We start from the raw sequence: 27,600 nt of genomic DNA, 5'->3' as shown, positions 1-27,600 counted from the left end.
GGTCAAGGGTGACTGTGCTCCCCGGAGCCCTACCTTTAAGTTGGGTCAGGACTTTCGATAGGCCCCGTTTTTCCTTCTGATACTGAGCCGACCCCGGGACACCTTCCTATGCAGGAACCGTGTTCATCCCCTGAGCGCTCACCCCTTCTAGTCCATGTGCTTGTGCAAGGGCTCCATGAACCCCTCTTCCGAAGCCGAGTCTCACCCGGGGGGACTAGGTCAGAACCGCCCTCCTGGCTTCACAGCAGAGATCATCATCCACGTCGTGGCATTTGTGATCTCAGTATTCCCTGAAATGGGGACTTAAGTGAGCTTCAGAACGGCCACGTCACGTCATGGGTCCAGTGCTTTACTCGCTCAGCGAAGCAGCCAGAGGCGTCAGGGCAGCGCAGCCTCCTGTGCTGGCCGCTCTCCGGGAGCCTGGGAGCGACCCGGGGCCTCGCACGCCCTGCCCCACACAGGCTCGCGGCAGGAAGCCGTAATCCCCAGAAGACGCTTTCTCCAGCCTTTCAAAGGCCTCTCCGGTTGTTTTTGATCTAGTGTGTCCTGCACATAGTGCCCAGGACTCTTCGTGTTCAGTGAGGCCAAAAGATGCCGTGTCAGGCCTGGACTGGAGCCGTGGGGCCCAGGCACACTTCACTTCCTGCCTTCCCACTCCGCATCTTGCTTCCGTCTGTCCGTTTGTTTTTCACGTCTTTTTGCCAAACGTAAATCTGTCTGTCTGGTTTGTTTCTTTTGAAGCTCATTTATGTTATGTAGACCCCGTATGGAAGTTCATGTTCACTCCGCGCCAGCACTGTCCCCCACTCTCTCCCCCGCCCCAGCCACGCTGTGCCCGACACCAAGCTTGCGGGGTGTGCGCACATGCCAGAGGCTCCTGCCTCGGTCTCGGTCCTAACTGGCGAGGGCCTGCATTCGATAGGAGATCTTCCGAGAAAGAGATATTTGTCACAATAGATGAGTCCCCGTTCCACCCGCAACGGGGATGCTTCCGTGCCAGCCGTTCTGACGGGGAGTTGTTTGGAATTGGCATATCCTGGGGCACGAGTCCGGAAAGATGACATCTCTGTCCTCTCTGCCCTGTGTCTGTGGCGGCTCGCCAGCAGCCATCTTTCTGCTAGGCTCCTGTCTCCCTCGAGGGGCTCCCCCACGCACCCCTGTTTTTCAGCAGAGGGAGCTGCGGGGGGCAGTTTTAGCCAACCATGCTGGTGGAAACTGGCTTCGTTCCTTCTGCTTCCTCCTCCCCCCACTCTCTCTGACCACCCTGCTTGTTGATATTTATTCCACGTACGGGATTGCGGGACAGGTTCCTTACGGGTCCCTCGAGAGCCAGCACGCTGAGGTTAAGCTGGGTTCACAGTCCAGGCCAGACGCGCAGCCAAATGCCTGTGACGCCTGTCGGGAGGGCGACTCGGGTATAAGCACCAGAGGTGTCCCCTTGTACTCTGTCACCGCAGGTCTCGAGGGCTCTTAAGGGAGAGGGAAAGCGCATCTGCTTTCTCGGCAAAATGTTCCTCCAGTTCTCCTGGTAGCTGCGGGCTGGGGAACTCTCTGGAAGCGTCTGTTGGGTTAATAACAGGAGTATCCACTTTGGTAGGTCCTGTGGAATAAATAGGCCTCTTCCCGCTCAGCTATTAAATCCGGACGGCATCCTCTGGGTGCCCGCAGGCTGGCTCGGCTCCGTGTCCTGCGGCCTTCAGGACAGCTTCTCAGGCACTTGGTCTTTGCTCTGTTTCCCTCTCCACGCGGCGTCGCTCCCATCACGGAGAGCCACGCTCCCTTCACGGAGAGCCGATGAGAAGCAGAGCCAAGGGGAGCATCCCGCGCTGTCCACCTGCCCCATGCCGCGCTCCCCATGCTCACGCGCGCTCTGCTGGGAGACCCGGCCCATGACGAAGACCACGCAGGTCCCCGTCCTCACCACTCCTGTCATGCTTGTGGGAGTGTCGCTGAGAGGGCACCTGTGGCTTTCCAGCCCCTCTTCCCCTAAGAAGCTTCTGAGCCTTCTTGAGCCCCAAGACCAAGGGGGTGCATTGTTCCAAGATTGTTCTAGAAGGTCTCAAAGGGACGGAGTCTAAGTCGACTGGTGCAGGTGGTGAGCAGGTCGGGACCGTGAAGCCAGGCTGAGTAGGTGCGGCTACAGGGAATTGGATGAAATATCACAGGTGGCAACAGAGTGGCCAGGGGACCAGCCAGAAGTCTGTGGAAAGGTTCTGGGTAGTGTAGGTGATAGGGAAAAAGATCTTTTAAAAAAAGCAAAAATAATTTGGGTTTGTCCGTGGAAATAGAAAGATATTTTTAAACGACCGCCTTGTGCCAGAGGGACCATATCCGGCGAAACAGCAAATCCTACAGAATCTTGAAATCCAGTTCCCTCCTCTCTTCAAGCCTCGTAACCCAAGGCTGAGATACTGCTCGCAAAGTGCCCACTTCAGAGACACGAAGGAGGTGTCTCTTTCCACCGGAAACTCCATGAGACAATCAAACTGTCGTAGTGCCTACAATTGGTAGAGCTGGGAAGGGTGTGCAGAATCCCCCTAACGACGCTCCCAAACCTTCCTCTAGGGGTCTCTCCACCTTCCTGTTTCTCATCCTCGAAATGGGAACCGAAGGGAAGGCACCTTGATCGGATTTTCAGTCAACGAGCTCTAGTTTCCGGCTCAGGGGCCGGACCAAGGGGGAGCGCGGGCTCGGGGAGCCCTGTCAGGGAGCCGGTTCCCCTCTGCACACATGACCAGGGGGCGGCAGCAGGGTTTTTGCTGGGGGCCCGTGGTCCGAGTCCTTTGGGGCGTGGGGAAGGGCAGCGTGTTATTCCTGCCAACCCTCCTGTGGCCTCGGGGTGCATCAGGAAGCCAGCGAGAACAGACCCTTGAGGTCTGAGTGCCGAGGCTATTCCGGAAGGAGCGATTCCAGGCCCTGGCTCAGGGTTCTAGAGCGGTGGAGTCTGTAGCAAGAACTCGTGTGAATTCAGAGTCAGGACAGGCTGTCAGTCTGGTGTTCCGTGGCGTGCTGGTTGGTGGCGGCGGTGGCGTGGATTTGATTTTGTGTATGCATGTGTGTCTTCTCTCTCGTTCACCGTTTACTTTTGGTCTTTCCCACCAAACAGCCGCAGTTCCGGAGTCCTGCCCCATAAACATTGAAGAATAGGTATGAGATCTACCAAATTATATAAGTGGACAAACCACTCATTGTATTTGGGGGTTCCTGACGTAACGGGCAATTCTGCCCTCTGTTCACTGGAGAGAGCCACCCTTAGGGGAGAATGCACTTTGACCCAGGTCCTAGACTTCAGGGAATAGAAATCTCCAACTTCCACCCAGAATCGAGAGATACCTGTGAATTTTCTGTTCCGCTCACATCTCTTCCCCGGGGGCCCACCTCCGCACTCTGCCGCAAGAGCCTTAGGATGGCTGATCCCACCAGGACACTTATAGCTACTTGATCCCAGTGTTCAGGCCATGACAGGGCCTCAGCGAGCCCTGGTGTGAGGCTGAACCCCTCAAACACGAGCACAGTGAGCCTCAGGCCCTCCCTCTGCACCCAGTCGGCCTAGCCGGTCTCCTGCATGTCCTCTGAGGGGCCAGGCCTGCCCCAGAAGAGCTTGCAGTCTAATGAAAGAGGTCAAGGGTCTGGGGATTCCCTCGAAGCCTGAGGCGCAGTGTGGCGGCAGTCAGGCCGGGGGGTGCGGGGAGGTGCAGCCTGGAGGTCTGTCCGTCAGTCAGTCATGAGGCGCGAGTGAAGGGCAGGTTTTCTGGCAACAGACAGATAGGGGGTAGTGATGGATTAAATACAGAGCATGAAGGACAGAGGAGCCAAGAATGGGCATCCGGACCAGGCGGCTGGTGCCTCTTGCACAGGAGCCGTGGTGGGTTTGGGGGAGGACAAGAACTTTAGTAGGTGCTGCCTGGGCGACCCCAAGGCCCTCGGGCTGGTCTCTCCTGGGGTTGACTGTGACCCCAGTGGGCTGCCCAGAGTTTGGGTTAGCTCGGGGTTGATGGTGACCCCAGTGGGCTGCTCAGGCAGGGCAGGGGGCGGGGCACAGAGATGAAGAGCAGCAGGTGGGCCCATCACACCTGCGGCTCCCCCCACCCTCACCTTTCTGTCCCGGACACCCTGCTGGGCAGCCAGCCCCTTCCTGCCCCACCTGGCTCCCACAGCAAACAGTGACACTGGGCCCAAATTAACACGCTCTTCTCACTCTCCTCCATTGCTTCCTGCCCTGGGGAAAACCTCAGCCCCACAACATACAGGCAAACTTCCAAAGATACAGGAGTGGATCGCAGGGCACGTGCACAGAACAAGAAATGGCCCTGCATGGTCCTCTCTGCGGTCCACAATGGCCGTGACCGGGTCTAGCCCACAGGACAGGGACAGCCCCCCGCCCCCACGGGCACCCACCTCGCCCTACTCTCTCCCTCGCTGTGGCCTGCACGCACATGGGGGCCTCAAGTGACACGCATCCTGCTAGCTTCCGAGCCAAACTCCTGGGCTGTCCTGCCGGAGACGCCGTCCGGACCTGAGGGGGGCCTGGCTCCTATACCCCTTCCTTTTCTCTTCTCCAGGCACCTGGCAGGCTGATGACAATGTTGTCAGTCGTCGGCACACACAGCGCCCGCGCTTACCACCCGGCAGCCTGGAGGACCCCCAGGACAGGCCTTGCGTGTGGGGTCCTTTGGCCGTCTGAGAGCCCCGCCCCTGTCCCTGGGCTCCCCCCCACCCTCACATTCCATCCTGGCCTCACTGGACTGCTGGCCGCTTGGGCGACCTCCGCGAAGCCACGAAGACTGTCTACACCTAGACGGGGAAGTCAGCCCCCTGCTCCCAGCCCGGACTTCTCCATAACCACCACCCCTCCCCTCCCAGAAGGAATGGGAAGCCTCTCTCTCCTCGTGGGCCAGAGCGTCCCCGTGAGCTGCGGCTCCTGACACCTTCCACAGGGACTCTCTGGGAGGTCCCCGCCTTGACCTTCGGGTGGACCCGAGGCCCGCAGGCCGGTTGTTCCCTGTGCACCTTTTCCTCCTTAGGGGGCACAACCAAGAAGACCTGGAGTCTTGGCAGCTTCCTTACGAACACGCCTCTGGCATTTTCTGGAACATCAATAAGCAATTTGAAACCTCCGGCGTGGGGTGGGGCCGGGGGTGGCCCCTGTGAGAGGGGAAAGCCGCGTGGCGCCGTTAGCCGAGTTTCCCTCAAAAACATCAGGAGCTCCTTTCTCCACGACGAGAAACCGCAGCAACCAAAAGGCTGGTTGAGAAACACCGTCCTTGCCTCTGGTCACCGAGCTAGTCCCCGGGGCCTCGTGCGTCTGTCTGCTTAGGAAGGAGGCCTCGAATCTGAGAAATCCCCCCACTACAGGATCACCCTTGGGAGAGTTGTTGACGATCAGGTGCATCCCTGAGGGCCTGGGGCTCCATCTTAAGGTGACTTTTCAAAAAACACATCTTCGACCACCTCTGCGTGCCGGGCAACCGCGTGGGGAGCTGTCGGCCGCTCTCACGTTTCATCACTACAGCCGGTCACGTGGTCCTCTTCTACCTGATGTCCCTGTCCCCACGCCTTTTTGTGAATAGTTGAAGAAACAGGCTGAGAGAGGGATGGAACAGGGATTCTCAAGCTGGGGCCTCCCCGCCCCAAGTGTTCCCCTTCCCTGCCTTCCGGACCTGCCGAACCCGAGCCGGGGAGGGGGAGTACTCATCCCACGGGTTCTTTAGGGACGCAGAGATTCTACATGCCCGCCCCCCGGCCCCCAGCCCCGTGCGAGGCGCGCCAGCAGAAGTCTGAAACAGCAAGACCAGGCTGCAAGCTGCTGGCAGTTCCTGCTCTGACACTGGTGGTGTCGGTGGGCTCCACACAGTTCCTGGACGGCCGTGTTGTCTCCTGGCTTTGGGAAAAGGTGCTCTTTCAGTGGAGCAAGAGCTAAGGAAGCAAGAGTTAGATACGGCGATTGGTGAGGCCCCAGAGCCTCACGACCATCACGATGGCCTGTCTTTGTACTTGGAACCGTTATCCTGGAAGAGTAACGGGTCGTTTCCAACACCCCAAAGAGAGCCCCGTGCCCAGGGATTCTTCCGTGTGGCTTCTTTGCACTGATGGGCGGTGGTGACCCTTGCCTGGCCGAGTGGTTAGGACTCAGGCCTGCCCTGGTTGGGGAAAGCCTGCTGTCCCAACAGACACGACATGAGTCCCCCGTGAATCTAAGCTTCTGTCTGGAGTCCCCATGTCCCCTTCTCTGAGGCCCTGCTGGGGCTTCTGGACTCCGCTGCTTCGGGCCCCAGTCCTTGTCCTTCTTTCCCCCAACATTCTTACGGTCCCTTTTGCGGTTGAGATTGGAGCAATAACCCCACTTCCTGATTTCCTTGAAGTGTAAGCCCCAGGGAATGGGGATCTTCCCTCGGGCCTGGGGCGGGGGCGCACAGCCTCCCCTCCCCTCGCGGCAGGTAGTAGTCACCGTGTGGTGTTACCCGAGATGAAGGAGATGTAGGTAAACAGCAGCCACAGTGGCCAGGAGCCCTGAGAAGAAGCCATTAGCATCATCCCTCCTGGAGGCTCTGGGTCCTTCCTGACAGCACAGGCTGGGTCCTCTCCCATTAACAGGCTCAGGAAGATTCTTTAAGGCCTTGGTTCCGTAATCAAGACATGCCTGGGTCAGAAATGGTCCTTTCACTCCTGTTTCTCAGCCTGATCCGCGTGTGTCTCTGTCTCTCCGTCTCTCCTACCTCTTTGTTCTCCTTTGGCTCTTAGGCAAACAGAAAGATCCCACCCAAAGGAGCTGGTCTTTAGTCAACTCAATCAGGGAACAGGGCAGCTCCTGACCCTACTGTGCCCAGTCTGTCATCTGGAGACAGTTGTGTTATAAGCAACTGACCCAGAGAGGACGGGATGGGGCCTGGCCTCTCACACAAAGGCACAGACTACCTGGAGGCCTGTGGCTCCTGCCAGCTCTGGTCCGAGCTCTCCCGTGGCCTCCAGGAGGTGTGCCAATTCCGGGCGCACAGAGCCTGCCTTCCTCCTCCACCCAGTTCCACCATCAGAGTCTATACCCGCACTGGGGTATCTCCTGGGCACAGATCCGCACACTTTGAGCCGTCTCACCTGGGGAGAGTTCGTGTCCTGTCCACCTGATCTTGGCATGCTGGTTGATCACTTTGCTTTAGGACCTGCACACCTGGCGTGTGCAAGTGTGTGTGTATGTATGTGTGTGTGTACTGTTTGTGCCATCTGTGTACCCCTCCCACTCCGTGGGGTACATTCATGGGCACACGACAGTGGGGACATCAAGGATGCAATATTTATGGATTGTTGCATGATTCTTTAAAACGAATAAAACTGTTTACAAGGGAAGGAGAGCGATGAATTGTGTCCTTGGCTTATTTGTGAAAGTTTCTGTCCGACTTTCTCCAGCACTCAAATATTTTTACACAACAGAATGTCCAAGTGGCGAGTGGGGGAGGCAGAAGGAAGGAAAGCCCTGCTCCCGGGTGCGAGGTGGGAGTTGAGAAGCCACCCGGTGGACACAGGTTCCCCCCACACACACACACTGCCCTCCAGTTTCTGGGCAGAGGCCTGAGTAGGGAGCCCTCACCCCACCCTCACCCTTAAACCGGAGAACTTCCGTCACTGCAGCTCTTCAATAATTGAAGAGCAGGAAAGCTGGTGACCGACGGGAGGCCAGGGGAGGGGAGGAAGAAGTCCCCGGTGTCCCCCCTACCTTAGTCCATGCCACTTAAAAGTTGGTGAAATGAAAGAGGCGAATGACCCTGCTAGGAGAATTGGGCAAGTCCGTGACTTTGGTGAGTTTCACTCAGCCGCTTTGTTCCCTCCGCTATCTGAAAAGGGGTGGGGGGGGGGAGGGATGCTTCCGCAGAAGCCTCTGGAAAGTCCGCTTCCGGGAACCTTGCTGAGTGCAGGGGTGGGGAGGGAGCCGCTTACTGGGAAACCCTGCCCGCTCTGCTGTGCCTGGCATCGGTGCAGCCATTGCTGCGGACGTGAGCGGCAGGTGGCATCGGAGAGTCAGCCCTGCCCACGGACGCCCCGGCGACAGTCAGGGTCGGGAGGGTGGGAGAGGGCACAGGAACGTGAGCCCAGAGGAGGGGAAAGGAGACGCAACCACACGGCTCCCGAGCCTGAGCCTGGGCCCCCCGCGCCCCTGGCTCGGTCCGCGGAGCGGTCGACGCCGGGGGCAGCCGAGACAGGAAGGAAGCGAGGGCGGGAACGCGGCTGCCCGGCGGACGGCTCGCGGGCGTGCCAGGGGCCTCGGGCGAGAGCCGCGCGCTTCTCCGAGCCCTGCGCGGGGCCCTCGGGCGGGAATGCGCGGGGCCGGGACGCGGTGGCGGGTAGGGGGCTGGGTGGCGCGGGAGAGGGCGGCAGGAGGAGGCAGTTCGGTGAGAGTTACCGCCAGAGAGAGTGGCTAGAGCCCGCGATCTCCTTAGAAACGCACTGGCCAATAGCAGCAGCGGAAGCTGTTTATGGGGGCGGAGCGTCGCCATGGCAGCAGAAGAAGCCTTTGCAGCGGCTACTTAATGCCGGTCCGGGGGCCACGGGCGCTTAGAGAGGCGCCGTCGGGCGGGGGGGAGAAAAGGGGCGCTGACGGGGCCCTCGAGCTGGGGACAGAGAGCCGCGGGGGGTGGGAGGAACTCCTTCCAGAACCTTCCTTTGGCCCGGGCTGCGCTCTGAGCCAGGTAAGGGACTGAGACGGCTGCTGGCCGCGGGAAGGGAGGGTGTCCGTACCAGCCCGATCTCCCATCCGTCCTCGGCCGAACTGGTGGACCCGGGAATGACATCTGAGTTGGGAGGGACACTTACTTCTCGCTCCCTGTAATTACTATCCTGTTCCCTCCCTTCCCCGTTTATCTCCCATCCTAATATTTCTTTCCCAAGATCAGACGACTTCCCCGTCTCAAGTCTTTGCCCTCCTGGGCTCCCTCGCCCCACTTCCATTTGTTGCGGGAGGGTTGATTTCCCGCTCGTGGGGAGAAGGTGATAGCCTCGGATACCCCTACCCTCTTCCCTCATTTGGCTAATAAAGAAAGTCTCTTCTAAAATCTCAGAGAGGAAAAGAGTGAGACGGACCCAGCGGGGGTCGGACCCCAAGGCACTGGTTCTGTTTCCCAGACCTCGGCCAGTAAAGATCCCCTCAGCAGCGGGGACGGTTTTAGAGGAGCCTCCCCCACCTCGCCCCCACCCTGCCATCCAGGGTGGGGGAGGTGCTCAGCTCCCGTCCTCCGTGGTCCCCCGCAGGCATCACACTGGTCTCCCGAGGAGGCGACCCCCTCGCGGTCGCAGGATGGAAGCGCGCGTCCCCGAGGCCTTGTAACTGGAGCCGCAGGAGTCGGGGGGCCCGAGAGCGCGGCGGGCTGCCCACGCCTCAGCCCGTGGATGTTGACCGCCCCCTCGGAGGGTCCCCGAAGCCATGGCGGAAAGCTGGCTACGCCTCTCGGGGGCTGCGGCGGCGGAGGAGGCAGGGCCGGAGAGCGGCCTCGAGGAGCCGGACGCCCTGGATGACAGCCTGACCAGCCTGCAATGGCTGCAGGAATTCTCCATTCTCAACGCCAAGGCCCCTGCCCTGCCGCCGGGGGGCACCGACCCCCACGGCTACCACCAGGTGCCAGGCTCGGCCGCACCGGGGTCCCCCCTGGCGGCCGATCCCGCCTGCCTGGGGCAGCCGCACACTCCGGGCAAGCCCACGTCGTCCTGCACGTCGCGCAGCGCGCCCCCGGGGCTGCAGGCCCCGCCCCCCGACGACGTGGACTACGCCACCAACCCGAGCGTGAAGCCGCCCTACTCTTACGCCACGCTCATCTGCATGGCCATGCAGGCCAGCAAGGCCACCAAGATCACCCTGTCGGCCATCTATAAGTGGATCACGGACAACTTCTGCTACTTCCGCCACGCTGATCCCACCTGGCAGGTAGGGGAGGCGCGGGTGGTGGCCGCTCCCTCCCCGCTCACCTCCTTTCTCCCCACACGGGGCGGGCTGACTGGACTTGGGTCCCATGTCCGCACGCCAAGCAGGCTCGCTGTGCAGCCAGGGCCCCAAGAGAGGAAGGCCATCGAGGAAGGACCTCAAGGGGGCCCAGGGCTTGGAACTGCCCCTCCTCTGATTTCTGAGAGGGAGGAGGGAGGGTGTTTAAAGGGGGTTAGAAAGAATGCAGACCCCAGATTCATGGGGAAAGCACCTGTCACTCATCCAGTAGACCCAGCCCAAAGACCAGGGCCACATTATGTGTGGACATGGCCCCCTAAGACAGGGTGATGGACTAAGGGACACATTTTTGTCCCAAGTCCTAGAATTCCTAGACATCGCACCGCCCAAGGACAGTCTGTCAAGGCCCAGCTCAGAATTGGATGAGGGGTGAGCCCCCACCAGGCTCCGCATTCTGCCTTGTCCCAGTCGGCTGGTGGAGGCGGGGGTGGGGTGCGACATGGCGACATGGCGTGTGAAAGCAGGCTGCGTCCCCGTGGAGGGGCTGTGCGGCCTTCCTAAGGCTGCCGCCCCAGCCCCTCACCCAACTCCTCAGTTTCCTGCCTCCTGTTCTCCCCCTCTTCTCAGTCAGCCTCCCTAGGGTGACAATTACCTGAGCCAGGTGCTTTCCACAGGGGCTCTCCCTGCCGCGCGCACTGGCTTCATGTTCCAAGTCTCCGGAACCTGGCACAGAGCAGCCAAGGGGCCCGAGCCTCCATGTAAACATCCCAGCCTTGCCCCTCTACCCACCCACCCACTCTACCTTCTGGGCCCTCAACCCCTGTCCCCCAGGACGGTTTGGACAAGACTGTGCTCCTTGGAATGAACAAGGCAGAACGATGACTTGAGGCCAAGCAGACATGAGTCTTCCACTTTAGATCAGGGTCTAGTTGGAAAGAGAGGCCCCAGAACGCCCAGACTCTTCCCTGGGGCACCCACGGAGAGCAAGCTGCAGAATCCCAGCCCCAGGCTACTCCACGTTTGTTCGGGGGCCCTGACTCTGCGGTGACTGTCATTTGTCCCTTGATGAGAAAGCAGAGACCCCCTACCCCCTGCCCCAAACCTCTGAAGCTCAGGCGTCAGGAAATGGGGGTCAGAAATGAGTGCTGTGCTCCAGGCTGGGTAATAATCAACTGAGGCCTCATAGCCTGGAGGGGAGGAGGGGACCATGGTGGGTGGGGGGCGGGAGTGAGGGCCTGGGCCAGCAGCCGGCCCAACAAACAAGGCAAGTCATCAGAGCCCCCCCGCCACTTCATCCCTCCACACGCTCCGAGCACACACCCTCACACCCTCCGTAGCTCAGCACCCCCCTCCGTGCCCACCTTTCAACCCACCCACTGTCTTCACAAACAGGGCCTGCCAGGCCCAGGCGGGGTGAGATGGCTGTCCAGGCCCTGGGGGAGCTGAAGCCTTTGGCCAGAGACCGCAAGCGGTGGGGTAAGGGAGGGAGGGCAGGCCGGGGTGGCACTCAGGGCTCGGATGACTGAGCAGACAGATATCCCGGCAACAGGGAACAAAAGCCCCCGGCAGCACTCCTGGCCACCGATGCCTTGTGGCCGGTGTCCCAGAGCCACTGGTCAGGGCCGTGCGCGCGTCAGCCCCTGCTCCCCTGGGGGCAGGAACACGAGTGGCCCCCCATCGGCGGCCCTTCCCGCTCACCCAGCCGACCTCCTTCTCTCCTCTCCCTCCTCCCCCTGCACAGAATTCCATCCGCCACAACCTGTCCCTGAACAAGTGCTTCATCAAAGTGCCTCGGGAGAAGGACGAGCCGGGCAAGGGGGGCTTCTGGCGCATCGACCCCCAGTACGCCGAGCGGCTGCTGAGCGGGGCCTTCAAGAAGCGGCGGCTGCCCCCGGTCCACATCCACCCGGCCTTCGCCCGCCAGGCCTCGCAGGAGCCGGGCGCCGCCCCTTGGGCCGGGCCGCTGACCGTGAACACCGAGGCCCAGCAGCTGCTGCGCGAGTTCGAGGAGGCCACCGGGGAGGCGGGCTGGGGCGCGGGCGAGGGCAGGCTCGGCCACAAGCGCAAGCAGCCGCTGCCCAAGCGGGTGGCCAAGGTCCCGCGGGCCCCCAGCACCCTGCTGCTGACCCAGGAGGAGCAGGGCGAGCTGGAGCCCCTCAAGGGCAACTTTGACTGGGAGGCCATCTTCGAGGCCGGCACTCTGGGCGGCGAGCTGGGCACGCTGGAGGCCCTGGAGCTGAGCCCGCCGCTGAGCCCCGCCTCGCACGGGGACGTGGACCTCACCGTCCACGGCCGCCACATCGACTGCCCCGCGACCTGGGGGCCTCCGGTGGAGCAGGCGGCCGACAGCCTGGATTTCGACGAGACTTTCTTGGCCACGTCCTTCCTGCAGCACCCCTGGGACGAGAGCGGCAGTGGCTGCTTACCGCCGGAGCCCCTCTTCGAGGCCGGGGACGCCACCCTGGCCGCCGACCTGCAAGACTGGGCCAGTGTGGGCGCCTTCTTGTAAGAGGCCGGGCCCCGCCCCACCTCCGGTCGGCGCCCGAGTCCGGGCCCAGACTGCCCCCCCCCCCCCCCCCCCCCCCCCCCCCNGCTCTGCCGAGGGGCTCGCCACGCGGGCACACGTGTGTTCACATGTTGCGTCCGCTTTGTTGTTCAGAGCGACGGGCTGCAGGCCGAGACCGCCCCCCCCCCCCCCGCCCCAGCACAGGCCCGTGGACACCCTCCCGCCCAGGCAGGGGCTGGCCCAGGTCTCCTGAGGCCCCCAGCCCAGGCTGCCTTCTGATTCCGGCCCAGGAGGCTGAGAAGCGAGGCCCAGGACCAGAATGGCTGCCGCCCCAGCCCCCGGCCACACACACACAGTGTTTCAGTGATCCTCGTCTTCCCTGCGCCAGGGCTGGGCTCCGGGCCCAGCAAGGCAGGGCTGCACCTGGAGGGGCGCTGGCCCAGCGGGGGAGCAACAGTACAGGCCCGCCCCTGGGTGCCTCGGCTCCTACACCCCTCCCTCTCCCGCTGGCCTCCCCAGGTCTCTATCCAGAGAAAGATCCCAGGTACAACAAATGCTAATTAGGTGACAGCAAATTAACCCCCTGGAGGCCTCTCTGGGGGCGAAGGCTCCCCAGGGCTGGGGAAGGAGGGGGAGGGGTGGGGAGGGGGGAGGGAACCGAAGGCAGAGACGGAATGAGGTCCGGGTGCCTGGTGGGTGAGGAGGTTTCCTAAGGCCTCTGGGGTCTTCGTGAGGCCCCATCCCTAGAGGTGGGGCAAAGGGTGTAAATCCCTAATGTTTGAGGCAGAGAACAGTGGGGGAGGTGGGGTTGGGGGGGGTTGGGGGCAGGGGCAGCTGAGCTGCAGTGGGGAGGGGACAGACAGACTAATGTAGTGAGTGTAGCTGTAGCTGAGGCTTAACCGGGAGGGATGCAGAGCTTGCTAGAACCTCTGGGACCAAGAATTGGGGGGGAGGGGGAGGGGCGGGTAGCCCGCGTCCCTGCCCCCACTTGCTGGGGGAGTGTCCTGCTCTACCCTGAGTCCCTCAGTCTGCATCCCACATCCACCCTCCTGCCCAGTGGGGACAATTTAACCTTTTTCATGGAAACTTATTTACAATAAAACATTTTTAAAAATAAAGTTTTTAAAATTAAAAATCTGACAAAGGACCTGCTTGCAACCTTAGGAAAAGGCAAGGGCCAGGCTGGGAGGAGGGGAATGGCTGGGAGGAAGATGTGGGGGCACTGAAGGCCTCAAGAGTGCCCCTTGATGAACTTCCCGTGACCTCCATGTCCCCAGGGAGAAAGGGGCTGAGAAGCAGTCCTCAGGGGTCCCCTCCAGCCTGGGCCTCAGCACCTCTGTCTGCGCAATGGGGAGAATTGCACCCACAGCCCCCAGGGAAAGGGCGACAAAGGAGACGCAGCCCCCTCCCTGGCCCTGGGGACTCACAGGGGCCAAGCATGCCCAGAGCTCGGCTCACATGTCCCTGACCGCGAGGGCCTGCCCGGGCTCGCCGGCCTGAGTCTGCGGTCCCGGCCTGGGCCTGTCTCCAGCATCACCCTCCCTCGGTCCTCTCCTGGAGGGACAGGGTGTGAGGCCAGAGGGCCCCAGGCTGGCGTGTGCTCACCCAGCCAGGCGCCTTCCCTCCCAGGCCCAACGCAGGCTTGAGGAGGAGAAGGCCACCAGGGGTGCCCAGACCCTACTCCCGCACTTACACCAGCAGGCCCAACTCCACCAGGGACCAGCCTACCGGAGCCCTAATGGGGAAACTGAGGCACGGGAAACGTGTTTGGGTGACACACGGCGGCACCTTTCGGTCCCCTCCCCCCAGCTTTGCCTGGAGCTCACCTCTCCCCCCAGCCCCCTCCCACACACGGGGCACAAACGGGCACTGTCTCCCACAACCTTGCCCAGCCTCCACGGACCCCTTTCTCCTGAAGCCCTTTTCTTTCCCTTCTCTCCAGTCTGGCTCTAGGCCAACCTGGCATTCCCTGTGCTAACTTGCGGCTTTCACTTGCTAATTATTCCAAATATTTCGGGAGGGCTCACACACTGCTGGGCCAGGGGGTTGGGGCCTTCCTGAGCCCAGAAGCCAGCCCACCCCGGCCCCACAGCAGGCCGAAGGGGCTGCCTGCGCAGAGACTCCCTGCACCCCTCAGGCCACTCCTCCCTCCCTCTCCCCACCACCCCCACCAGCCTGCCTTTCCACAGTCCCCAGAAGAGGGGAACAAGGGGGCCCCAGGCTTCTCCGGTGACCCCAGGATCAGCCTCCAGCCCTGGAGGTACATTCTAGATTGACAGGTGGGGTTGGACCAAGGCATCGACAATTTGAAAGGTCCCCAGACGCTTTCAGTGGAAGGGCTGGGCCACCGGGCTTCACACACACTCTCAGCCGGGGCATCAGGGAGTGGGGACAGTGGCCCTTGGCTGGGCGGCTTTTGAACACAGATGTTCACTTACCTACTATTTATTTATAAATGCAGTGTAATCCCAATCTAAATAGATTTCACGCCATGTGCCAGTAAGTCACAGACGTGATGCCCTGTTGACACCAAATCCTTGAGCGAGTGTATATTTCCTTAGAACAAGGACACTCCCATGGAAGCCTAGCGCCACCGCCTCCGCCAGGAAACTGGTGCTCACGGGTGGCCCCCAAACCGAACCGCCGACCCCATGCAGATTTGCAGGTCGCCTGCTACCAGACTCACACGTTGCACCATCTCTTTTGAGCTGTGTGCTTTGGCGCCCTTGACTCAAGCTCTCAGAGCAGGCTCCTCATCTCCTCTGACCCCCACCTTTGAGGTGAGAAGTCCCTGAACCACTTCATGCCTGACTGTGGGGACAGCGCCTTCCCAAAGCAGGGAGCCAGCGTTCTGTCCCCAGACGCACCACCTTTCCCTGCCCCCGTTCCCCCATGGGTCTCCCAGCCAGGAATGTGATGGGGGGGGGGGAGCTCGGACCGTGGGGCCCCTCCCAGCCCTGCTCCAGCACATCCTCTTCCACAGGACAGCCCCGCAATGACTCTCTAGTGTCGGGAAGACCCCGGATCCTGAGCACAGCTCTCCCTGCAGTCCTGGAGCAAATAGGCCAGGCCCCCTGCAGAGCTGAGGGCAGAACTGTCTCTCTACCCCGCCCCCACCCGCACTCCGGGGACCCACACTTGCGGAAGGAAGAGAGTGAGCTGGAGCGCTGGGAGGAAGGTGAGGGAGGGCTGGGGGAGAGGTGGTCATGAGTCAGGCGCACTTTCATCCTGGGCTGAGGCCCAAAGGTAAACAGGTGTATTTAGACTCCCGGCAGGGGGCAGCGGGCTGGTCCGCCGCTGGACAGGCCTGGGCCTGTCGGGGGTGGGGATGTGGCATGGAGGGGAGGCCTGCGTTGACAATGGGGTGGCAGAGTGGCCCCAGGTCCTGCTGCCACGGTCTTTGAGATGAGGAGGAAAACACAGGTGACAAGGGAGGGGAGCATCCCGGGGTTTGGCAGGAGGCTCTGTGAGGCCACCGCTGCTGGCGGTGCCAAGGACATGCGCGCAGCCCCTGGGGCCGAGGGGGTCCCTTTCCTCTGGAAGCACATGTGTCTGCCCCAGTCTGTGGCTCCCAGGTGGGACAGGTCAGAGCCACTCTGATAGACGTGCTGGGGCCTGGACTTTCCCTGAGAGTCCAGAACAGGCCGGGACCGGCAGGAGGGCACTGTCCCCCAGAAGCCAACCAGCCTGAGTGGCAGAGCAGGGAGAGGCAGGTGCACATTAACCAGGGGGACCGAGAGACAGGGCCCAAGGTCTCTCACAGCTGCCCCCACCGGCAGCCCCATCAGCCTGAGGCTGCCCTGAGCAGCTTGGGGCTGAGCCCCAGACCCTCTTTCCCTCTGAAGGAAGCTAGCCCCAGAAAGTAGGGAGGGCAGGTGGCTAGCCTACTGCCCCCCAGGCCCCCCCAGACCCTCTCAGATGCGGGTTGGGGGGAGGGGGGCTCTGAAGGACAAGGGAGGCACTCCCAGCTGCTGTTTGCCCGGGGCGGGGATGGATGGAGCTGAGGCCCAGAGGCTGCCCAGTCTCCTCTGCCCCCGGCCAAGCCACCACCGCTCTGTCTGTGGCCCTGTTCCCACCCCCAGCCCCCCTGCCCCCCTTCATGCCTCACTCTGGGCACTGAGCCCGTCCTCACCCCACGAGGCCTCCCTCGTCCCTCTAACTTGCTTACCGTGAGCCACGGCCCGTGTCAGTGGGGCAGGCAAGGTGGGGCAGAGTGGCCCCCAGGGCCTGCCTCTAGTTTCAGCCTCAGAACCCACACGTCTGGACCCCTCTGGGCAGACAACAGGCCTCTCTTGCTCATTCCTACATTTGCAGGATTGAGGACAGTGCCCAACTTCTTTAAGTATTGAATGAATGTACTGGCGAGGCAGATGGTTAAAAGGTAGGAAAACACCTGAATAGCCTTGGCAAAAATGCCACTGCAGACAGTGGCTTTAATTAATCAATTAATTAATTAATATTTAAGTCTAAGTTCATTAATGTATAGTGTAATAATGGCTCTGTGAATACTTTTTTAATTTTTATTATTTTTTAATAATGTGTATTTATGTTTTAGAGAGCGGAGAGAGAGCAGGAGTGGGGGAGGGGCAGAGAAAGGGGCACAGAGGATCCGAAGCAGGCTCTGTGCTGACAGCAGAGAGCCTGATGCAGGGCTGAAACTCACGAACTGTGACATCATGACCTGAACCGAAGTAAGGATGCTTAAGTAAGTGACTGAGCCATCCAGGCGTCCCCTGTGAATACCTTTTTAAATAATCCATAATTAGGGGCGCCTGGGTGGCTCAGTTGGTTGAGCGTCTGACTTCAGCTCAGGTCATGGTCTCACGGTTTGTGAGTTCAAGCCCCCCCGTCGGGCTCTGTGCTAACAAACAGTTCAGAGCCTGGAGGCTGCTTCAGATTCTGTAGGTCCCTCTCTCTCTCACTCTCTCTCTCTTTCTCCCCTTCCCCTGCTCATGCTCTGTCTCTCTCTCTCAAAAACAAATGCTAACATAAAAAAAAATAATCCATAAATACCCATGTTATAAAATTGAAAAAAGATACAAAAAGGGGCTTCAGTGAAAAGCAAATGTCCCTTCTGTCCTGACCCCAAGCCACCCAGCTCTCCTCTGAGGCAATCACAGTTACCAGTTTCTCCTGCAGACTTCCAAGCATATAGACTTCCAGGCACATTTTACACGTATATGAGCCTATAAGTATCAATATGAAATTTCAAGTGCAACAGAGAATCTCAGTTTTAGTCTTTTTTTCTTTTTTGCAGGCATCCCGCCCAGACACTGTCTTCCCACTCAGCTGCAATCAAACTTATCCTATGGCTTCTTTTTGCTTCTCTCCTGTCCAGGATTCCCTGTTTCTACTTCTACCCTTTGTTTGATTTATTTCCAGAAACTTCTGGAAAGGATGCACAGGAGTTGCACTTTTTGAGATCTTGAACACGTATGCATATCTGTAGCCAAGTCTCACATCTGATTGCCAGTTGGGCTGAGTATAACATCGCTCTCAGAAACTTGAAGCAATGGTCATGGCTGTGGCTATGAAATCTGCTGCCCCTTCCATCTTAAACCTTGGCATTTGATTCGTTTCCACTCTAAAGAAGTGTGTAGGGTCCGTGCTTTATCCCTGGTGTGCTGATAGTCCATGACAGGGGCCCTCATTGTGGGCCTTTTCTTCATTCACCTGCAATGCACCGTTGATATCTTTAATCTGAGACAATGTCTCAAAGTCTTTATGTGATGATTTCTTTCCCTTTGATTTCTTTCTGAGACAAATTTTCAGACCTTAAACATTGAATTGTCCCGTCCTTTCTCTCTTACCTTCTATCACTTTATCTTTTTATTTTCTGAGAAATTGCTTCATGCCCTTTTATTAGTCAACTCTTACTGGCCTCTCCACCCCCCACCCCAACAACGACCACTAATTTTTATCCTTCCTTCCTTCTTTTCCTTCTTTCTTTCTCTCTCCCTCCCTCCTTCCCTCCCTCCCTTCCTTCCTTCCTATTTACTAAATAGGCTTCACACCCAGTGCAAAGCCCAATGCAGAGCTTGAATTCATGACCCGGAGATCAAGACCTGAGCTGAGATCAAGGGGCACCTGGGTGGCTCAGTCAGTTCAGTGCCCAACTCTTGCTTTTAGCTCAGGTCATGATCTCATGGTCTGTGAGATTGAGCCCCATGTCGGGCTGACAGTGAGGGGCCTACTTGCGATTCTCTCTCTCTTTCTCTCTGCCCCTCCTCCGCTCACGTAAGTGTGTGCACATGCTCTATCCAAATAAATAAATAAACGTGAAAAAAAAAAAAAAGACCTCACCCGAGGTCAAGAGTAGGTTGCTGAACCAACTGAGCCACCCAGGCCCCCAACCACGAATTTGATTGCTATCACCTTAGGTAAGTTTTGCCTATTCTAGAATTTCATCTAAATGGCATCAAACAGTTTGTACTTTGTGTTTGGCTTCTTTCACTCAGCGTGTAATTTTTGAAACTTATATCGTTGCACCCATCAGTGGTTTGTTCCTTTTTCCGGGGGGACTAGTATTCCATTGGATGATCCTAGCAGCTTGTTTATCCAGGCTCCTCCTGATGACTGGCTGGGCCGTTTCCAGTGCCCGGCTACTGTGATCACAGCTGCTGGGAACATTCTTGGACGGGGCTTTTGTAGTATAGATTTTTTTTTTAATCCCCTTTCATTTGGATGGGGCTCAGGAAGAGAAGACAAACACACGTGGTGCACCTGACATGCTTGACTGGTCTATCCTGAGTTCATTTTTAAAAAAAAATTTTTTTTTAGTGTTTATTTATTTTTGAGACAGAGAGAAACAGAACATGAGCCGGGGAGGGGCAGAGAGAGAGAGGGAGACACAGAATCTAAAACAGGCTCCGGGCTCTGAGCTGCCAACAGAGAGCCCGATGTGGGGCTCGAAGTCACCGTGAGATAACGTGCTGAGCTGAAGTCAGACGCTTAACCAGCTTAGCCACCCAGGCGCCCCTATTTTTTTTAAGAGAGAGAGAGAGAGTGGGAGAGAAGCCCAAGCAGGCTCCATGCTCAGCACAGAGCCTGACAGGGGGCTCGATATCACGACCGTGAGATCATGGCCTGAGCCGAAATCAAGAGTCAGATGCTGAACCTCCTGAGCCACCAGGTGCCCCTGAGGAGTAGTCCTGGGCATTCCGCGTGAACCAGAGAGGAAAGGAGTTACATGCAGCATGGGAGGAGGTGGGAACCCGCCCAGCTTGCTCAGTACAGGGGAGGGTGAGCGGCCAGTGCGCCTCTTCTGGGGAGCACTTCTGGCCATGTCGCTTCTCCTTGAGCACACCGCAGTGACCCCCCTCACTGACAGGCCTTCTGAGTATGACCAAGATTGGCCCCTTCTCCCACCCCTCTTCCCATCTGCCCCTCCTTCTGGGACCAGTCACACTGACCTGTTACTCAGCGTCACCACCCCCACCTTCCCTCTCCTACCCCCGCCCCTGCCCTGAAAGAACCCCCTCCCATTCTCTCCCTTCACTTGGGTAACTCCCCACATGACTTAGGGTCAGGCTCCCACGGTCTGAGTCCCCAGCTGTGCCCCTCCCCCAGCTGGTAGAACAACTTCCTGGTAGAACTGACACCAATCCTTTCTGCACCTCTGCTTGACAAGGGTTGCAATGTCAGGGTCCCCAGGCTGGAACCCAAACCAGTGACAGCACCAGCACTGCCACGTCCTTAAGGGAGGGGAGCAGCATCGGGACCGAGAGTCCCTGGAACTTACTGTGACTCCAGCTGGCCAGCCTTCTGGGGAGCCCACCTCCTCCTCCAGTCCACCCTTGACCTGGAGCCCTTTTAACTGGTGGATCTAGAACTCAGTTTGGGGGGTGACCTCCAACACAATCCCTTTCTCGGCTTCACCTCTGCGGCCTGTTGCATGCCTCGAGGCGAGGACAAGTGTCCACTTCCTGCCTCATACCCCCGCCTTTCCCCCGCTCCCAGCATAGACTGCCCACCTCGGCACTCCCGGCTGCTGTCTGGAGTTCAGATCGCTTGGAGGAAGGTCTTGGGCTGAAGGCTGGGGAAGGTGGCCCTGAGCTCTAGGAGTCCACCGCATCAGCTGGCTGGGCCTCTGGCGGACCCGAGGTTCCCAGGCTGGCCTGAGGTATCTGCAGGCCCCGGCTCCTGGAGGGACCGGGTAGAGGGCGGTCTGGTCTGTTTGCCTTCTCTGTTGGGAGGCTGGGGGCAGCTGGAATGGCCCTCGGTCATAGAGGCATAGGCCTTCAGTCTGCAGGAGACCTTAGGAGCCTTCTAGTGTCACCTACAGGTGAGGAAACTGAGGCACGGAGAGAGAGGAACAGTTCTGAGGATGTCAGCACAGATCAGGTTGGCTTCTTTTGGGCTCTGTTAGCTAGGGGACCCAACGGGACATTTGCCACCTCTCCATTCACTGCCTCGGTGGAGTGCCCCCTTCATTGCACCATGCTGACAGCCTGTGTCCTCTCCTGCTGCAAGGGGAGCTCTGGGGGGTGCAGGGACGGTGCCCCGTTCACCATGGCACCTGCCAGGGGTCCAGAGTGGCTTCCGGTGTGTGCTCAGCAGAACGTAGCAGAACGGATGGAGGGGGTGGGCAGGCTGTGTCCCAATTCTCCAATTCTGCTGCATCCAGCAGCCAGAGCTCCGAGCTGGGAAGACAGCGCAGAGCCAGGAGAAAGCTCGGGTCGGTCCCGCCTGCCCTCGGAGCCCCGGCCTTGTCTCCCAGCCCAGTCCCCCTCCTTGGCCTTATTAAAAAGCCCCAGCTGAAGGTGTGGTCGTGTGCGGCGTCTGGCAGGTAATGTGCCCTGAGAAACAGGGACATCTGTCCCTGGCTTCTCTCTGCTCATTCATTCATCGTTCAGTGGATCTCAGACAGATGGGAAGACCCTTCCACGGGTGTGAAGGACACGTACAAACAGAAGACCAAATGCTCAGAGCAAGAGCAGGTGGGTCCCGAGGTGCACTGGGGACCCCCAAGGCAGGGTCACCTCATCCAATCCTCTGCCTCAGGGCAGCCATCGGGTTAGGGAAGAAGACCTCCCCGTCTCCCACCACAGAGGCAGGATCCATCAGTCCTCAGCCTCAGGGAAAGACCTGGCCCTTAGCCAGCTCCAGGCAGGACTCCTCTGTGTCCCCTGTGCCCTGGCGAACAGCTGTAGAGTCCCCTCTGTGCCCCACCACCAGAACCAAAGCCACTTTCCCTCACTGCCGTGTCCCACGTCCACTCTGGTTACCGCCCAGATCGGTCAGGTGGCCTGCTCACTTGTGTCCCTGACTCGGGCCACCCCGCAGAAGCTTCTCACCAAATCCAGTCCACCCTTAGCTGATTCGTGGTCCCCAAGGCCACCCTCCCTTCACTTCCAGCCAAACCCAAACTCAACTGTCCTCTCTGGACACCCCTTCCCTACTTCCCAGATGCTGTGAGGCTAGTTAGACCTTCTTCCGGGGGTCCCTCTTCCCAACTTCAAATTCCAGGCCACACACCTGTGCCTCCCAGGGGCTCCCTGCTCTGCCCAGGTGGCTGCGACGCTGCTTCCCCAGCCGGCACAGCCCAGGCCCAGAGCCCTGGCTCCTTCCTGTGGCCTGTATCCCACCGGCTTGCCGTGCACCCTAAATGCCCAAATGTTTCCAAGAGTTCTATTTGGCCAGCAAGAGGGGCTGGACGCACCCCGCGCAGGCTGCCAGCCCCGGGAGGCCGGCTGTCCTTTCCGGTCTGCTGCCTACAGTGGTTCTAGGTCAGCGCCCTTGAATGAACGCACAAATGACTGAACCTGCCCTCCAGCCCGAAAGATCCACCCTGCCTACAGGGAGGGCGCGTCTGGGGGGCGCTCCCGGGGCCTGGTCCCAGATGGTGGGAGGCCGCGGCCCACCACTCGACTGGGGTCTCTGCTCTGCCGAGCTCGCGGGCGGCCGGGAAAACGCCGGAAAGCGCTGAGTCACGTTCAGGGCACGCGTCCCGCGGGAGCCCGGCCTTCCGGGGCGTGTGGCTGCGGGAGCGCGCCGGCCGCCCGGGGATTGGGGCTGCGGGGGCGCGCCCGAGGGTGGGGAGGTGCCGGGGGCGGGGCCGCGCCGGGGCTGGGGGTGCAGGGCGCGGGGAGCACGCGGGCTGAGGGGGGATTCGGCGCTGCGGAGGCGCGCCGAGGGTTGGGGAGCTCCGGGCGAGCGGGCGGTCTGGGGGCAGGGCGGGGGGCGGCGCGGCTCCCGGGGGGTCGCCAGGCACCCCGGCCCAGAGCAGCCCGGCCGCCGGCGTCCTTGGTTGCCAGGAGCCGCGGGAATGAAATGCGGAGGGTGCCGGTGGCTGACGTCACCGCGCCCGCTGGCCGGGACCCTGCTCCGCGGACCGGTCTGGGGGAGAGGGGGAGGGGGGTGCCGAGCACCTGCCCCGACCCCCCGGCTTCGGCCCTCCCGAGCCTTCCTCATTTGTGCGCGTTCTCCCGGTCTCCACGTTGCTGTCTTCAGTGGCCCCCCTCGCCCCCTCCTCCATTTGCACCCATCCACCTGCCCTTGACCTCTCTCCTCTCTTTTCGTGCGTCCCCTGGACATTCTCGCAGGTTCCAGGCCCTCCCCCAGCCCCCGGAGCCGCGGAGAGGGCCGTGGGTGTCGGGCGCCCCCTGGCGACCTCCTGCGCTCGGCCTCGGGCGTGGGGAGGAGACCCGGCGCTCGACCCCCAGGGCCCCTCTCCGTCGGGGGCTGAGGGGCCGCTGCGGGGTTGGCGAGGGTTGCGCGCCCCCCAGCGGCCCCCGCGCACAGGGTTCTGGAAAGCGGAGGGCGGCGTCCTCAGAAAGGGACCTGGAGAGAACAGGCTGGGGAAGGGGCGGTTGTTGCTACAAGCCAGATACAGGGAAGGAATGTCTCTTGAACTTCCTCACACGTTTTTCTGGAGAGCCTGCCCGGGGTCGCCGGGAAGTCTAGTCTGGAACGAAGCTGAGAGTAAAGGGGCGAGAGAGAGTCGCAGCAGGGGCAGGAATGGGGCATTGAGTCAGGAGTAAAGGGATGGGGAGTGGCCCCCTGACCCTGGAGGCCCTGGAGCCATGAAGAATCATCTGTCTGCCCGTTTGTACTGGCCTCCTCAGCTGGCTTCCTGCCAGGCCTTGACCCTGGGATCCGAAGCAAATTCCTGCGTCCTCTAAGCCGGGCTGACCGGGAGCTAGAGTTTGAAAAGCGAATAGAATTTCCCTCAAGTGCTGTCATCCTCTGGATCCGCACAGGGGAGAGACTCTTGCCCAGTGGCCAGTGTCAGAGCCAGTGGCCAGGGCTCTCTGGTGTCCGGGAGGCAAAGTTCTCCAGGCCCAGGGACGACGCAGGGGCTGTGGCATGGCTGGCCGTCAGCGGGGTCATGGCTGGGTGCCTCTTTGACCCACTATCCCACTTTGGGATCTGAAAGGCTCCTGGCCAAACTGACTTCTTCGGGATCTTTCCAGTAACCCTGGCTGTTTGGACCTCCAGGTGCACCCTCTTGCCAGGATGTGGGACTCTGGTCGCGGCCCTGGAGTGTCTAGCTGGTCCCAGGAAGGTCATTCGCGTGATTCTGTGTGAACCAGGCTGCAACATCTGGAGAGAAAATGCGGTATCTGCTTTCTAGGCCTGGGCCTGGCACCTTCTCGTTGCTTGGTTTCCTCTTCTTCTTTTTTTTTTTTTTTTTCAAAAAAATTTTATGTCTTTATTTTATTTTGAGAGACAGAGAGCAAGCAGGCGAGGGGCAGAGGGAGAGAAGACACAGAATCTGAAACAGGCTCTAGGCTCTGAGCTGGCTGTCAGCACAGAGCCCGATGCGGGGCTCGAACCCACCGACCGCACGATCATGACCTGAGCCAAAGTCGGACACTTAACCGACTGAGCCACCCAAGCGCCCTGCTTGGTTTCCTCTTCTGTAGGGGCACCAATTACCTCCACTTCTCTCCCATACACACAGGTCATTGTGAGGCCTCCAGGAGTAGCCATTATAAAGGCCCAGCATGGTGCTAGGCACCTGGTGGTACTCAGATCACAGGCCTCCTTCCTGGTCTGGAAATATGACAAATGTCACATGCCCCCTTAGCTAGTACCTGGCGGCTCCTGGTCTTTAAACAGCCTGTTCGATGTTTCGGACTCACCGCCTGGTTGATTTCATTTCCTTGATCTTCAAGAATGACCTCACCAGATGGCACCAGCCAGACTGTTAAAGGTGCTGGCAGTGATCTGGGACTGGTTAGGGGCAGTCGAAAGGAGGTAGGGCATTCCAGAGGTTCTGGATAAGCCAACAATTTGGAATTCAGAACACATTCCTTCCCCCTTCCCACTCCCCCACCGCCGGCCACTCCACTCCAGCTGTATTGAGATCTAGAACACATGTCTGAGCAGTGGTAGCTGCAGAAACCTATTTAATTCCTAATATACCCCATTTATAGGCAGAAAGGCCAGTGGAGAGCTGGGGGGGAACACTGCTGAACGTTCCCGGGGCACCTGTTACATGCCGGGCCCCTTATATATGCCGTGTCACTTAATCCACATGGCGTGTTATTCAGAGGGGCCTTTAGCGGAAGCAGCACAGGGGCTGCTAGCGGCTGGCGGGGGCTGGGAGCAGGCTAAGCTGTCCGACCCCACCGCAGGGCTCTCACTTCCCACTCTGCCATTGTGGCCCCGGAGGAGATGCCAGCAGGAGTCAACCACCGCATGGAAGATGCGCCCAAAGCTAGACTCCCATCTGCTCCCCAGACCTCTCCCGGGACCTGCTCTGGGTAAGGTGACCAGGGGGAGTGGGAAGCCAGGCTGGGTGCAGAGAAGGGCAGGAGGGGCGGCGATTCGTCTCAGCTGCATCTCTGCCAGTGTTTCTGCTCTCTACGTTGCTGTGATTCCCAGGGCAGAGAGGTTCACAGTTGCCTCACCAGCCACACCTGACTCTTTCCCCTCGATTCCCTACTCTGCGACACACACCCACCAGCTTATTTCACCCCTTTGGTGCTCCCTCCACGCCCTTGTCTTCCTGGATTTAGCCTTGGTGCACTTATTTATTTGTTTAGCACAGATATGTCCCTGTGGGTGAGCAAGGCTGGGTGCTGGGCCCGTTACACCATCAGCCCTGGAGGGCCAGCTTCCCTCTGGCTTTTGTCACTCAACTGTGAGAACCACTTCCTTCTTGCCTGCCTTCGGGCTCTTCTCTTCAGGGCTCCCTGGGGCCTGGCCACTCCCCAGCCCTAGCTCTTGCCTGTGAGCCTCTTCCTGGAGGAGGGTCAGGGTCGCCACTTAGGACTCCACCGGGAAGCCTCTGGGCCAGCTTTCCAGACCCGCTTTCCAAGGTCACACTTTGCCTCCATCCCTCAAGTGGGCGTGGTTCCCCTTGTGACCTCCCAGCCTCTTTGAAAGACCCCCATTCAACCAGTTTACTCAGAGGACATTTCAGTTTGCAATTGTGAAAATGATTCTCAAGTTCATTCTAAAATAAATGAACGAAAAATAATTGGAGACGACCTAGGAAGTTCTTCTGAGAAGACAAAAAAAGGCCCAAAGGAAATATGAACTGTTACATGTGTTGACCAATAAAAGTCACATTGCTTTTTAAATTTTATTTCATTTTGTTTTTAATGTTTGTTTATTTTTGAGAAAGAGAGGCACAGAGTGCAAGTGGAAGAGAAGCAGAGAGAGGGGCGCACAGCATCCGAGCAGGCTCCAGGCTCTGTACTGATGATGCAGGGCCCAACTCACAAATCGTGAGACCATGACCTGAGCCAAAAACAGATGCTTAACCGCTTAACTGACTGAGCCACCCAGGCGCCCCAAAGTTACATTTTTTTAAAAAAATATTTTTTATTTATTTCTAGGAGAGAGAGAGAGACACAGCGTGAGCAGGGGAGGGTCAGAGAGAAAGGGAGACACAGACTCCGACACAGGCTCCAGGCTCTGAGCTGGCTGTCAGCACAGAGCTCGACGCAGGGCTCGAACCCACGAACCGCGAGATTATGCCCTGAGCCGAAGTCGGACGCTCAACCAACTGAGCCCCCCACGCGCCCCTAAAAGAACCAACTTTGACTTCCTTGATTTTCTCTAGCAATTTTCTGCCTTCAATTTCACCAATTTCTAATGTCCGTTATTTCAATATTCTGCTTATTTCGGATTTAATTTTTTTTTCTTTTTCTAGTTCCCTAATGTGGAAGCTTAGATTTACTGATTTTATTCTTTTTAATTAATTATTTTTTTGTTTTTTAAATGTTTTTTAAATTTTTTAAAGAATCTTTTTTACCTTTCTTTTTTTAATGTTTATTTATTTTTGAGAGAGAGAGAGAGAGAGCTCACATGTGGAGGAGGGGCAGAGAGAGAGGGAGACACAGAATCCAAAGCAGGCTGCAGGCTCCAAGCTGTCAGCACAAAGCCTGATGTGGGACCCAAACCCACGAACTGAGAGATCATGACCTGGGCCAAAGTTGGACACTGAACTGACTGAGCCACCCAGGGGTCCCAGATATACTGATTTGATTTGATTTGATTTGATTTACTTATTTTTTTTAATGTTTATTTATTTTTGAGACAGAGAGAAACAGAGCATGAGCAGGGGAGGGTCAGAGAGAGAGAGGGAGATACAGAATCTGAAGCAGGCTCCAGGCTCTGAGATGTCAGCACAGAGCCCGACGCGGGGCTCGAACCCACGAACTGTGAGATCATGACCTGAGCCAAAGTAGGGCGCTTTACTGACTGAGCCACCCAGGTGCCCCTTTATTTTATTTTTTTATGTTTTTTTTTTTTTTTTCTGAGAGAGAGAGAGATACAGCATGAGCAGGGGAGGGTCAGAAAGAGGGGGAGATACAGAACCTGAAGCAGGCTCCAGGCTCTGAGCTAGCTGTCAGCACATAGCCCGACACAGGGCTCGAACCCACAAACCGTAAGATCATGACCTGAGCCTAAGTCGGACACTTAAGCAACTGAGCCATCCAGGTGCCCCCCAGATGTACTGATTTTAAATCTTTCTTCTCTACTGTATCCATTCAATATTATAAATTTCCCTCCAAGCCCTGTTTTCACTGCATCCCACAACTTTTGATAAATTGTATCTTCCTTTTCATTTAATTCAAAATTAAACACGAGATGCCATTCCTCGTCTATCAGACTGGCAAAAATGTTAAAATTCGATAATACTTCGTGTGGGTTTAGGTGTGGGGAAAGAGGCACATTTGTAAATTGGTATTGGAAACACAGAGTAGTTCAGCCA

At 58.7% G+C, this 27,600-nt stretch overlaps 2 protein-coding genes across 4 annotated transcripts in view; both read left to right on the top strand.

The window, feature by feature from the left end:
• The window catches only part of RNF157 (ring finger protein 157), an 80,312-nt gene extending 72,961 nt beyond the window's left edge, over positions 1–7,351 (top strand). The window contains exons 19-20 of one of the 2 annotated variants that reach the window (XM_039226259.1): positions 3,107–3,147; positions 4,563–4,646. In XM_039226259.1, coding sequence (XP_039082190.1) covers positions 3,107–3,147 — 41 coding nt within the window. In that variant the 3' untranslated portion in view covers positions 4,563–4,646. Of the gene's footprint in view, positions 1–3,106; positions 3,148–4,562 lie in introns of both variants that reach the window. The other variant, XM_039226258.1, reaches the window with a different exon arrangement.
• Positions 7,352–8,625: 1,274 nt separating this feature from the next.
• On the top strand, positions 8,626–12,481 carry FOXJ1 (forkhead box J1). Of its 2 annotated transcripts, none has more exons than XM_039226261.1 (3): positions 8,626–8,678; positions 9,238–9,907; positions 11,664–12,481. In XM_039226261.1, exons 2-3 carry the CDS (start codon positions 9,410–9,412, stop codon positions 12,429–12,431), a joined length of 1,266 nt encoding a protein of 421 aa, XP_039082192.1. In that variant the 5' UTR covers positions 8,626–8,678; positions 9,238–9,409; the 3' UTR covers positions 12,432–12,481. The 2 variants fall into 2 exon arrangements, with proteins under 2 accessions (XP_039082192.1, XP_039082193.1); XM_039226262.1 differs by lacking the exon at positions 8,626–8,678 and adding an exon at positions 8,794–8,814.
• The last annotated feature ends 15,119 nt before the right edge of the window (positions 12,482–27,600 follow it).

This window comes from Hyaena hyaena, unplaced genomic scaffold, assembly GCF_003009895.1.
Source record: "Hyaena hyaena isolate Hyena2069 unplaced genomic scaffold, ASM300989v1 scaffold_21, whole genome shotgun sequence".
NCBI classification, from domain to species: domain Eukaryota; kingdom Metazoa; phylum Chordata; class Mammalia; order Carnivora; family Hyaenidae; genus Hyaena; species Hyaena hyaena.
This window is presented reverse-complemented; position numbering and strand designations above follow the sequence as displayed.

Bases quoted from the DNA above. Each gene is read 5' to 3' on its own strand.
- FOXJ1 (XM_039226261.1), top strand. From the start codon at position 9,410: ATGGCGGAAAGCTGGCTACGCCTCTCGGGGGCTGCGGCGGCGGAGGAG. The intron at 9,908-11,663 runs GTAGGGGAGGCG...CCCCCTGCACAG, and splicing joins ACGCTGATCCCACCTGGCAG to AATTCCATCCGCCACAACCT.